Genomic DNA, 14009 nt, shown 5'->3' with positions numbered 1-14009 from the left:
TGCTACACAGGACTACTTGCAACTCCTTGGATTTCAATATCAACTTGTTTTACCCCACTAGTCTACAAAATCCAGGAGCTAAAATCCACTCAGTAAAAGCAGTGGGATTCTAAAACCAGAATATAACTATTTTACAGCACAGCAGAGACACTACTGTAAAATACACCACATTTACGGCACTCAGATTTCCACTGGAGGCTAATACAGACAAGTTAAAGGAATATAAACTGAGTCCCTAATATAACTCCGATAAAGTTAGCTGTACTTTTGCTATCATCTGTTTTCTACTAACTGCTGAAAGCACCTGTACTGCAACATAATGAGAATGAAAGAACAACACAATGTATTTGTAAGTGCTATACTGAGCTCTGTCATGCACTTGTTCATTAAATAATTATATACATAATGATTCTTGAGAGGTAAAAAAAGTTTGAGGAAAAAGAGGGAAAAAACTCACAAAATCAAAATCTCTGCAGCTGACCAAGTGCACTGAAGGTTAAATGGATGCTGTAGACAACCCTTTATTCAGGTCTTTAAAAGCATTAATGTTGCAGTAAAATTGGCTTACAGATCAGCTAGCTAAGACCGACGCATTTAAAGATTAACCCTCTTAAAACTTTAATCACTTCAGGCCTTAACTAGCTAATCTGCAACCCAGTTTGTCTCTTATGTCTTATTTAAAATAAGTAGTAAAATGTTCAAGTATCAGATTTTTTTCCTAGAAAAGATGCCTTACACCAACTTGGTAAAACAAAAAATAACACTAAGTGATTAGCACTGGAAATTTAAAAAGTATTACTTTTGACAGCATGTATAATTATTTTCAGAGACTCTGCACTGGGCATCTCCAAAAGTTTAGGAGTTCACTACTTTAAAATCTGGTTTACCTTAAAATGTCTTCAATTGAGTGACAGAAATTCTGTTCTTCACTGCAACTCTGAAGACAAATTAGCTGGGTTTTGGTGAGGGTTTTTTTGACAGCTTTCTTCTCCCCAACCCCACTGTGAAGCTCCAACAGCACTGTATATTCACTTAAGATCTCAAGAGGTATAGCTGTCACTCGTAAGTTATGTATGTCATCATGAAGTGGACATCTGTACAGGACTATCAAGTTGGTTTTTGTCAAAAGACTGTGATCTACTAGGTCGGTCAAAATACAGATATACTTTGAAAATACATAAATACCATTCCTTACTCTCATTTGCTTTTTTTTTTCATATCTCAGGTTAGTTGGAATTTGAAAGTTGAACCCAGTATTTCATAAAAGACATACTTCATACGTACTTAAGAGTTCATATCTGACGCTGTTCAAAGGCGCAGAAATGCTATAATCTATAGCAAAGATAAGGCTCTACACAAAGGAGTAATATGCCCATTTCAACAACACCAACTCCTCTTCCTCTAGGAGGAAGCAGGTATCCTACCAGATCTCAAAGAGACACATACAGTCTTTCTTCAGAAGCACTTCTCTTAGTATCATAATACGTGTAAGCTGTCTTCAAAGGACTGTATTAAATAACAGGTTTTACAATTCACAATTACACTTTACAATTTAAGTAATTATTTGGATGGGTGATTAGCTTGTCTAGAAATGTATGTTCTCATTTCTATACTTGCACATACTTGAAATGAAAATTACTAATTCATGACACTACTACCACCACTATCACCACCAGTAGAGTGGGAAATTTTCTTCCCCGCTACTCACAAACTGCACAAACACATTGTATCTAGTTTAAACTTCAGACAATGCATCTATTTCTAGGCATGACTTTCATTGGCCTAATTAACATTAGCCTCCCAACACTGAGTAATGCAGATGACACTTAGTTTAGCTAATTTAGCCCCGGGACAAAAATGAGTATGCAGTGTAGCATTACATACCAAAGCTTCCTCCTTTGATGTAAAACTAATTATGATGTCTAGAAAGGTATACAGCAGAATTAAAACTGCATTATAAATAAGAAAAATATGCAGAAATATAAAGCCAATTCATTCAACCAACATACTCTCTCAAGGATTCTTTCTACAAGTGAGAACAAGATGTTTGATTATCCTAATTTTAAACTGCTCTATATGTCTCAGCTGATTCTAGAGGGTTATTTTTAAACTTAAGCTATACCTGTGTAAAGCTGAAATAACTTGTCTGAAACAGACAGACTATGGAGAAGGATACCCAAACATGTTCATTTGAAATATCATGGGGGACAACTATCAGATTGGTATGTTCTAACTGCATTCTTTTGAAAACCAATCGTTTTCTGAGCCAAATACTTTATTAACTTTAAGAATGAGTACAAGCCTCCTTTACTCCTCAAGGTCAGCTTACTTCCATGAAACTTGAGAAAACTGACTTGTATTTGTCAGTAAATTGCAGATGGACTGCTATTTGTCAGTAAACTGAAGATGCTCAGATTCTAAGCTGAAATTATAAAAAAATGTTTCTTATATTCCTCTTGAATAGCCCACAAAAGGTTCACAGAATCACAGAATCAATCAGGTTGGAAGAGACCTCTGGAATCATCGAGTCCAACCGTTGCCCTGACACCACCACGTCAACTAGACCATGGCACTAAGTGCCATGTCCAGTCTTTTCTTAAACACATCCAGAGATGGTGACTCCACCACCTCCCTGGGCAGCCCATTCCAATGGCTAATGACCCTTTCTGAGAAGAAATTCTTCCTAATGTCCAACCTGAACCTCCCCTGGTGAAGCTTGAGGCTATGACCTCTTGTCCTATCGCTAGTTGCCTGGGAGAAGAGGCCAACTCCCACTCCACTACAACCTCCCTTCAGGTAGTTATAGACTGCAATAAGGTCACCTCTGAGCCTCCTCTTCTCCAGGCTAAACAACCCCAGCTCCCTCAGCCGTTCCTCATAGTTCATACCCTCCAGACCTTTCACCAGCTTGGTCGCCCTCCTCTGGACTCGCTCCAACACCTCAACATCTTTCTTGAAGTGCAGGGCCCAGAACTGGACACAGTACTCAAGGTGCGGCCTCACCAGTGCCGAGTACAGAGGGACGATCACTTCCCTAGACCGGCTGGCTACACTATTCCTAATAGAGGCCAGGATGCCATTGGCCTTCTTGGCCACCTGGGCACACTACTGGCTCATGTTCAGCCGGCTGTCGATCAGCACTCCCAGGTCTCTTTCCACGGGGCCGCTTTCTAACCACTCTTCCCCCAGCCTGTAGCGCTGCATGGGGTTGTTGTGGCCGAAGTGTAAGACCCGGCACTTGTTCTCGTTGAACCTCATGCCGTTGGTCTCGGCCCATCTATCTAACCTGTCCAGATCCCTCTGTAGGGCCTTCCTACCCTCTAGCAGATCGACACTCCCACCCAGCTTGGCATCGTTCACAAATTTACTGAGGGTGCACTCAATCCCTACGTCTAGATCATCTATAAAGATATTGAACAGCACCGGCCCCAGAACTGAGCCCTGGGGAACACCGCTAGTGACCGGCCGCCAGTTGGACTTTGCCCCATTCACCACCACTCCTTGGGCTCGGCCATCCAGCCAGTTTTTAACCCATCGAAGAGTCCACCCATCCAAGCCCTGGGCAGCCAGTTTATCTAGGAGGATGCTGTGGGAGACAGTGTCGAATGCCTTACTGCTTTGTTCTAGCAAATCAAAGAGCAGCATCTTACTGCTTTTGAAGTAACAATCAATATGTATGATATAGAATACTAACAAATATCATATCTTATTCTCAGTTATATCACAATTCAACAAACTGTAAAAAAGTATTAGGGCCCTTACTAGCTGCTGCAATGATCAGTCACCCATTACAGAAATCTTCAGGTATGTTTCACAGCAATTTGCAGGTGACTCACTTATCAAAGTTTCTGCATTCAGCTGTAAACAGAACAAAGTTAAAAGCTGTGAAGCCATTAGAGTAGTGGCAAATGCAAAGAGTGTGAGAGTAAGAAAAGTCTCTTTAGGTAATTTGACGAGATTCAGACAAGTAGATGCTCTAAGAAGATACACTGACCGAGACCTACTAACAGTACCTTCCCCTCAACAGGGACTCATGGCTTTGCTCACTCACCACTGACAAGCAGAAGATATGCAATTTATTTAACAAGACAAATTAAAACACTTCAATAAAATTTCATAAAGTCTATTTCTGTTGAATTTTGGACAATGTGTTTATTTCATAACTTACATGTTTGTTAAACAAGACCAGAACATGCTACACACAAAAACAGAAACAGTTTATGTAACTCTTAATCCTTTAATACAGAATATATATACACCAAATATGACACTCTTCAGTGAAGTTCAAACTGCAATTACATTTTATAATGACCCAATTCTCTACATATTTGTGTCAAATTAACAAAACTACAAATACAGTCAAGGCTAAAAGTAAAAGTTGAAATAAGGTCATCATCTTTCCTAGATAAGATGTTCTCAAAATTGTTCCTTTTCACGCATGCAAGGGCAGGTCCATTAGGCACAGTTTTTCCCATGTTGGGCCATTTTTCAAAACGGGGCTCAAAGAAATCAAAAATGTTGTTTGCAGTGTTTTTATTATTTAACTTTAAAATTACCTGCACAGCTCTGCTCTCTACATTGTCTTAATTTATGTCTCAGAAATCTGACCACACGAATTCAAGAAATGGGGAAAAAGAAGAGCCCTCCACAAAAGTTTCAGAGGATTTTGTCTATTAGTTTTTGGCTGGAGCTTGGACCAACCGCATCTCTACAAGCTATGGAGATCACAAGGTGTCCAAACAGGCATTTTCCATCCTAAAGTATTAAAGCCTGGGGGTGGGCATAGGTCTTTTCCACTCTTTTCCCCTGACCTTGTTTCATAAAATGCCATTAAATACATGAATGGGAAACAATAGATCATATCATCCATTAGTTGCCAAGACAAATTATCTGATTCAACCTGTATTATTTGGCAAAAACTTCAAAAAAAAAATCCGCATGTCCAAATTCACAGGCAAATAATTTGCTTTACAAAATAGTGGCGGGACAGGGCAGTGAGATCTTCATCAATAATCAGTTGAAGATCTCCATGATTCATGGCCGAAGAAATAACTTTGACAGAAGCCAAGACTCAAAAATCAAATCTCCCTTCAATCCCATTGCTAGGCATAAAAAGCTTTGGGTTTTGTTTCCTTCATGAAAACACAGTGAAGAGAGCCTAACATGTTTTTCAGATACAAACCATTGCTTTTTTTTCCTGTTTCAGGGAAACCATATAATTCCATAAAGATCCTTCACTCAATGAAGAGGAAGTACATTTAAAACAATTTTAACTCAAATTGCTCACAGAACTAAGTGCTATTCATATAAATGTCTGCCTTCATTCTCATATACATTTATGTCAACTATTCTATTCTTACCTTCTTTCTCCTTTTTTTTCCCCCCAAGGTTTGCCTGTTATCGCCTTAATGATATTAAAGCTGCCCTTAAGGTGACAAAAGGAAAAGGGTAACATAGCTTTTTGTCTTCCCTTTCCATGAATTAATGTTGATTCATGTTACACTCATCCAAAACCTTGGAAAAACACATGCGGCCAAAATCTGATTTTCTAAGTGATTTACTGTAGTACTTGATCTTTGGAATATGTCTAACTCCTCAATCTTAATTAAAATTTTATTGCCACATTTGGAAAGCAAATCAAGATTTGACTAATTTTGCCAACTGGCTGAACAGATGTCCTTAACTTTTAAGTGGTCAGATTTCATTTTACTTGGAAAGTTTAAAGTCTTAATGGCTTTTCCTAATGAGTCATTTGAGAACAGATACAAAAATAATGTTTTGTTCAATCAAGAAAAAAAAAAATCTTCCTTTAGAAAAGTATTTCTTGTAGTTCTAACATCCTACAATGAAACTTAAATGGGAAATAACATTTGGATACAGATATATCACTTAAGAAGTTTTACTGCTTTAAGAGAAGCTGTGCTCATTTATTTCAAAACATCACTGGAAGTCAGAAACATTACTTTCTTTGAAATAGGTAAGGGAGATTTGTATGACAAAATAAATCTTAGTATGACTCAAATTCTTGTAGTTGTTTAAGGCAAGATCAAACCACCTAGTTCAACACCAAGAGAGCGGTTAAAAAAAGAAAACACCCCGAAGCCTTGGCATCAAAAGTTTATTTCTCTGCTAATGATCTACAAATGTGTGTATTATACAAAAAAGCCACTTATGTGAACCCGGTCAGCAGTCATCGAGCACATGCTGGCTAGACATGTATTACGTAGAGAATTACCAGCTAAAGCAAACAGCAGTTGCTATAGAGAGTGGTATAATGTTGTAACAGTAATAGAAACACTTCAGAGAAAGCAGGAGCTTCCATTGTTTCAGCACAGCACTACATTGCCAAATGCAGCATTATGCAAGTGTACCACAAACACTGCAACTATCCATCACGTGTATCAGAAATAATGCTTACGCCAGTAATTAATGTATGACTTCCCCCCAAAACATAATGCTTATGCTTGACTATGAAGAAATGAAAACCACACTGTTGAAGAAAATGAGCAACCAGTCGCGTACACCAGCACAGAGTGAATAACATAAACCTCTGCTACACCAGAGTGCCAGCAGCAAACACCAAGATTCCCTCCCTTCTCTTTCACTGGAGAAGACAACACCTGGACAACAGCATGCTATGACTCAGCAAGTGAGCTGAGCACTGGTTGAAAGGTATTGTACTGGTAAAAGCTAGCTATGTTTGCTATATCTGTGTAATAAATACGGCGAAGACTCAGTGTCTTTGTCCTCTGCAGCTGATTTTGTCCTACAGTACAAAGACTTCTATTGCAACACTTCCTACGGGCCATCTCCTTCTCTAGCTCATTCTGCCTCAGAAGTTCCTAAGTTCACAGCAGTAACAGTTTCGCTCTGACTTCTCAGAAACCTAATTTGCAGAGTGTGACCACAGTATTTCATTTCTCTGCAGAACTTTTAGGGCCGTATGTTTAATAAATCCCTGATCCAGATGAGTAAGAGAGACCTTTTCATTGCATCTCACAATATGAGACCAAGGAAGGGAAAAAAGTGGTACTTCATGAATTCCCAGAGAGGGTATTTAAAATACATCACTGTACACTAGCCTTGTTCAGTGTACTGTTTTTGTAAGCACCCATTATGCCATCTGTCAAGAACAGAATATGGGGTAAAGACTGACCATTTTTATCAAGCCAGTCCATTGGGATATTATTTTTAATTCTTTTTTTAATCTACAATATACAAACACACATTTGTGTTTATTTGAACGTGACAATGAAAAGCCATCTGCCATCTGAAGAATACTTCTAAAAACATAGTCAATGATAAACTTACTGACACAAATAAACATTTATTTTAAATACACTGTTTCTAACTTTGCAGCAGACTTTTTCTGTATTCTAGGAATATCTACTTAGAGGTACAAAGCAGAATAAATTATCTTCTGTTAGCCAAAATATTATTCTTAAAGCTATTATGTATCCCCTCTACCCATGTAATTTCTATCCATACCCTGTTGGGTTAGATAATACAGATTATTCCATGAAGGCAGAGGTATCTTCCAATTGTATGTGAAAGAAATTCTAAAAATTACAAAATGTAATGCAAACTTACCAACTCTATTCCCTGCGGAAAAGGAGTGTCTTCCCAGTCCTTCTGAGGAAATCTTTGTATTATTTTTCCCAAACCTTCTGTTGGACCTGCTGAAAGAGAAAATTCTATTACTTAAAGGCAAACTGGTGTCATAATTTTGAGAATATTTTCAGAATATGCCCAATATTAGAAAATGTTTCAGCACAAGAGGCAGAACAGGCTCCTCAAATGTGTCTTGCAAGTCATGTAACAAATACAAACTTAATATTCTCCAGTAGTAACACAAGGCATCATTACATGAAATGAAGCTGCAAGCTGCATCCAGCCTATGCCCATCACACATGTTTCCAAAGTGACAGACGATTGTTGGTAATTTTAGTTTCTCTCTACAAACAGTAGTAAATTAAAACCTAGTGTAATGGATAATGTGGTATTTAAAAAAAAAAAATCAAATATTTGTCAACAAGCAGTCTTCAAAAAGAAGTCTATAGATTAAAAAAACACATGATTTATCCAGGGCACTCTAGTTCATTGGCAGTATTTCTAGTTGGTTTCCTTGGACAACTCAGCAGTGATTTTCTATACAGAAAGGTGTAGAGAAAAACTGCTCATTTCTGATAACTTCTCTGATGCAACTGTCTTTTTTTTTTTTCCCCTTTCTTTTTTTTACGCCACAGTCTTACAGATAGGAAGCCCTTCAGAAACACCACAAGTATTCAACTGTAGTGTCCTTTCATCCTGAATGGTACAGGAATGCACATACAAACATGAATTTTGTTCCTCACCTGCTGAAGTCCCAGAGTAAATCTTAAAAAAAACAGAACTTTTTTTTACTGAATTTTAGCTCTAGGATACACCACAATATAAAGTGGCAAAGCGAAAGCAATTTTTACATTAATCAATACCACCCTGAAGGAATGTTGCAAGCTAGGACCATTTTAAATTCAGCCACTACACAATGTAAAGCATACAATCAATAGCCTTCAGCTTACGCTTTACACATTTAAAGCATGGTACAATAGTGGGAAGAATGACCTTTTTTCTTGCACAAATCTTGCCTTTTGCTACACAAAAAAGCAACTTCTCTGCTTTCCTTATCTTACAAACATACTAAACAAATCGAAAAATTAATATTATTCTGATTTCTGAAGGAAACTGCTTTAACATGGCCAGGTATTTCACACGCACATCAAAGACCTGTCTAACATTCCATACACATTTTAATTTTAAACCCAAGAAAACAAGTTTTCTGTGATAACATTACCTATCTGTCAGTCCTCACTCTAGCAATTTCTGCATCTCTTGGATGATTTCAACGTAATTTCAGAGGTAAGCAGACACAAAACACACATATGCTTGCAAGTCTGTTGCTGGGTAGAGGTGTGTTCTTTCCTCTACTCTGAAGAGGAGGAAAAAGCAGCAGAGCTGAACAGTTACCTCTTCTGTAAGGCAGCACCCACCCAGGCAATCAGCAGCTACATTCAAACCAACCAGAGCACGCACAGCTCTAGACTCCACTGTATTTTCATTCCCTTCCCCAGTAAGTGGATCATAGGAGAAACAGGGAGGATAAGGAAGCAAGCTGACATCACTCCAAAAGTTTGATTTAAAATAAAAACAGATATTTCAGAAATCAGTTTTCATTAAACTATACATAAAGCTTCCTAAACAGCAAAGTTGAAACTTGCAACCATTTAAAATATCTTTTAATAGCTTTAATAATCTGTGCTGACCCATCACACTCCATTGGATCACCCTTTCTCTAAAATCATGTAATGAAGCTTTGAGATTAAACATTAAAATTTTTAAACATTTTCTCGTGAAATTCTCAAAGCTATACTTTGATATTACGAAACAGTACGAATTCTGCATTAGTAGTAGCAGTCCATATGTGTTGCAGACACCCAAGCAGCAGCAACAAATACATTATACTCCTGGCCTTACCATGAGAAAATTTTCAATCTGACACAACTCAAGTCTACTAGCATAAAGCAATTCATAAATCAATGTTATGGTAGAAAAAAAATATGCTTCCTTTAAGCTTCCTGCTAATTTACAGTTTGAGTTTGCTTCTATCTTAAAACCCACAAGAAATTTTACAGGACATTTAGGTAGAATCAATCTGACAATTTAGTAAGCAGTATTTTCTCCAGTTTATGTATTTTTACGCTTAACATTCTATGATTTTCTCTTGAAAATAATTTAGGAACAGACATTCTTGGTGCAATAGGCATATAGACTACACAGAGTAAATTCCAAACAGCAACCTGATCCCCAAGATAGCACATGCTGATTGTGACTCCCAAGGGCAGCACGCTGAAGAACTGCAATCAGACCGGGTTAGCTGTGAGATGTAAGCAGCAGCAAGAGACGTAATCAGCAAGTTAAAAGCCAAAGGAGAGATCATAGAGAGAAGCTGCAGAGGTGCTGTGAAAGCAGAGTTAGGATATACCAAAAACCAAGGAAAAAATACAGACATGGCTACAGCTGCAGTTTTTGTAAGAAAAGGGAACTCCAGATCTATTAGACTGTAGGAACTGAATAGGGTCACCAGTCACTAATTTCACTTGTTTAAGATGAACTGTTGCCTCATGTACTCTTTCTTACGCAGCATCTTCTACTGAATTATCACTCCTCTCCCCCTTCCATTTCATCTCAACATCCTTTCAAAATTAGGAGGCATAAATGGAAAGGCTTTACCATTCCCTTCCTAAACAGCTCTAAGAAGAGCAGACAGTCACGCACCTTCCCTCCTAAGGCAGGCAAACACATCCCTGCATTCCTCCTTTCTTCTATAGACATCCAGTCCCCGTTTCCTTCTTCCACGTAAAAAAAAAGAACAGAAGAGCTATATTTTCAACTAGATATGGCAAGAATTGATATGTATTTTGTAGCTAGCATGCAACAAACAGCATTTAGCCTTCTCTGCTCTCCTCTTACCCTTCACGTTTGGTATCCCACTCAGAGAACTCCTCTTTCCTCCCATTCCTTTATGCAGTCACCTACTTGAGAGCCTCTACTACTCTCTTCTTCATTCTGAGAGGGCTGTTCCTTCACTGACTTGGTATCAGAACTTCTTCCCTTGTTGAGTTAAAGTTTCAAATTACCACATTATCCGCTTTCCTTAAGTCATATCTTTGTCAAATCTCTTCTTCCTCTAGTTGTTCTAACGCTGGCAGGTGGAGCAAGGAAGAGACAGCAAACAAACGCACCCAAGACAGCAGTGAGCACAAGCACCCTCCAAGGAGAGCAGAACTCATGGTTGAGAGGCCAGCAGCAAGAAAGGGCAGAAGGACTGAGGTGAACAGAGATACCAACGCTTCCTGGACAGGAAGTATCAAAGAATTACAGCAGCAAAAAATGTTCAGTCCCTGCTGTGTATAGGTGAATCCACCACAATTCTCAAAAGACTGAGACCTTTGACACTACCAACTACACCTATAAATAATGAAATCCAGGAAAGTGGCTCAAAATTTCTTCTCCTTCATCACATTTTGAAGCTACCAGTAGTTCCGTTTCTCTTTATTAGACTGCTAGAAAGAGACTCCTACATTACAGCATAGGAACTTCTTCTAATTCAGAATTAAGAGATGTACAATTTTTTTTTTTAAATTTGTAATATTCACTCCTTTATGCCAAAATGTTATCAGTCTTTTCAGGTTACTTACCCTGAAAGGCCACTAATGCTGGCCACCAGTGTTAAAAGACCTTACTGCATGTAATTCCATCTTGCTTTCAGGAAGGATTATAAAACTTAGTAGGAAGTTACCTGAAAGAATTGCACCTCTGAACATTTTCTGAAAGCCAGACTGAACTTCTTATGCTACCTGAACTTGCACTTCAGTTCATCTCTGGGATGAATCATTCCAAAACAACTAATAATTAAACGAAAGCTTCACATGTTGAGGAGATACCTTGAAACCATTATATATAGAATAAAATGTTCCAAGTACTACTTAGAAAAAAAATCATTTTGCACTTCTCTGCACATGCATTATTCTTCTCTTAAAGTCTCAAGTAAAGCCAAGGTGAATCCTTAACTAGATTTTTATCATGGACCCTTAAATCCTTCTACTTTCAAATTGTTTTACTCCTCTGCTACCAAACACAAGCAGAGTTTCTGTACAACACTCCTACATGCTTCAGATTTTTTCCTCTGGAGTACTGAAGGCAGGTAGATGCCTTCAAAATTGCTGTCAACTGGATGCTTTATCATGGTCTAATTGACATCTCAGTAAGTTACTACATTTAAAAATAAGACATACAAAGATATACAAATACAAATACACACAAACTGGTTTGGGTTGCTCTTACTTCAGTGGGAAGTAAGTGCTTTCAAGAGAAAAAATGAGGAGTAGCAATTAGATTCTACACAGTATATATGGGCTAGGCAACTGTTTGTTTATAAGCAATTGGCTGCTTCATAGACTACCTGTTATTGTCACAGGAAAACCAGTCTTGACTCAGGGAATTAGTACTTCAATTTAATTTTTTGCCAATTAACATAAAGTTTTGGCCACTGATTCAGGGACAAAGACGACAACAAACAATTAAACAGACATTTGCGAACACTTCTTTCCTCTCCCACTCAACTTCAGTCCAGCACTTCTACCCCCCAACTCCTTAATCTCAGCTTCCCTTGTTGATCCATCCATCCATCCATCCATCCCTCCATCCATCCCAATTCATTTCGTGAGGTGCTGGGCAGTGCAGGGGGCTGGGGTCATGCACATAGCGGTTTTATTCTGCTGTTCCTTGCCTCTTGTTGATTTTCTTCTGCTCCAGCACAGATCTACAAAGTTATAGTCCCTCCAGGGATGTCCCCAACCCAGCATAGGTCGCCGGTAGCCAGCATCCCTCGGGGAGTGTGTTTCCTCTAGCATGGAGCACCTTCCAAGAGTGTGACTCTAGCTGTGTCCCCAGCAATGTCCCCTTCCACATCTCCTGCCTCTCCTGGCTGTTGCTCTGTCTTTAATACGTGTGAGCAGATGTGCCACCAGCTCCTCTAGCTGGCTGAGGTTTTGATACACACTGGGGTGTTTACACCAGTTTCAAAGCTGGTTGGAAGCAGCTGTGCCTGGCACACGGTAGTTCCTGACCTCCTCTCGTACAACTTGCCCCCTGCTCCCAAAACTCTGCAATTTATGCCCACTACAGTTATTCCTGATTTTTCCATCTTAGAGGCCACTGTTGGGAAAACACTCGTGAAAAAGGAAACACTTTCTATCTATCTCTAGTTCAAGTGCAATTGATTTAGCATTCAAGTTTTGAAAAAAATTAGAAAAGGATCCTTTTCAGAAAGGCTCACAGAAGTCTCAAAAAAATTCCAGATATCAAACAGTTGAAGTTAAGGCCCACAGCAGTTAAGTTGATGATTTTGTGAAGATTCATCTTAAATATAAAGAAAGATCAAAGTTGGAAAAAAAGAGTTTACAGAAGAATGCATGAAGAATACATCATAGAAACACATTTTAAAGGAAAAAAAAAAAGGAATAGTTCTGTATCCAAGATATGAACATCAGAAAAACTAAGAAAAATAAGTATTCACATCCATCAGATGTGAATAAAAAAAATTAAAAAAAACACAAAACAAAAAAAAGCACCGTTAATCCTTCCACAGAAAAGTCGTGTGATTGAGATTTACAAATCTACTTATAATGCATAAAATCTCACTATTTCACATGGTTTCTTAAATTGTATACAATACAGATAGATGGGAAACCCTCTTTCCACCTCACCAGAATTTGATTTCTTTTCAGGCAGGGGTGGGGAAGGAGGATTTTTTTTTTTTTTTTTAATGAATCTACACTCTGTCCAAATCATGGCAATTCTTCAAAATCTCAGTGTTTTATATGTTTGCAATTACAAAGTAAAATTCATTGTAATTTGGTAAATTTGAAAAATGAATAAAATTATTATTTTCAAATACACAAGTTACTGAACTGCAAGTTGCATTCTTTGTGAAAAGTTTAGACCCAGGAACACTTGAAAGAATCTCCATTCTACAGGCAGCAAGGACCTGGCCTGCTCTTGCCACAAGAAGCTTCTTTCTTTGATTTGAAGTGTACTTCACCAAAATATAGAAATTTAACATTTAATCCTTATACAGAAGCAAAAAGATAGATAGAAAAGGTCTGTTCTTATGGGCTCTACTCCTTTACATGAATGCAAATACAAAGTAATTTCCTTAATGTTGCTACACAAGATTAAAACCTGTGCAAGAGAAGAGTCAGCAGCTGCACTCCCATTTAATAATAAAAACAATTCAGTACAGTACAGTACACTCACCACATTTTTCCAATACTTTATAGTGTAATTATTGTTGATTCCCTGTTGGCATTTTTCAATCCAGCTAGTTAAATAACAGTAGAATTGTAGTAAGTCCCTAAATCCCATGGTTTGGGGTGAGGGTGTCGATGCTATCTGCCTTCAGCTGACTT

At 38.1% G+C, this 14009-nt stretch overlaps 1 protein-coding gene across 1 annotated transcript in view; it reads right to left on the bottom strand.

Moving 5' to 3' along the window:
* The window catches only part of SBF2 (SET binding factor 2), a 288886-nt gene that overhangs the window by 230683 nt on the left and 44194 nt on the right, over positions 1–14009 (bottom strand). Inside the window, 1 exon segment of the mRNA XM_068398307.1 lies at positions 7591–7676. Within this exon segment, the coding sequence (XP_068254408.1) occupies positions 7591–7676 (86 nt within the window).

This window comes from Nyctibius grandis, chromosome 4 (assembly GCF_013368605.1).
Source record: "Nyctibius grandis isolate bNycGra1 chromosome 4, bNycGra1.pri, whole genome shotgun sequence".
NCBI lineage: Eukaryota > Metazoa > Chordata > Aves > Nyctibiiformes > Nyctibiidae > Nyctibius > Nyctibius grandis.
Note: the sequence above shows the minus strand (reverse complement) of the source record. Positions and strands in the feature narration are given on the sequence as shown.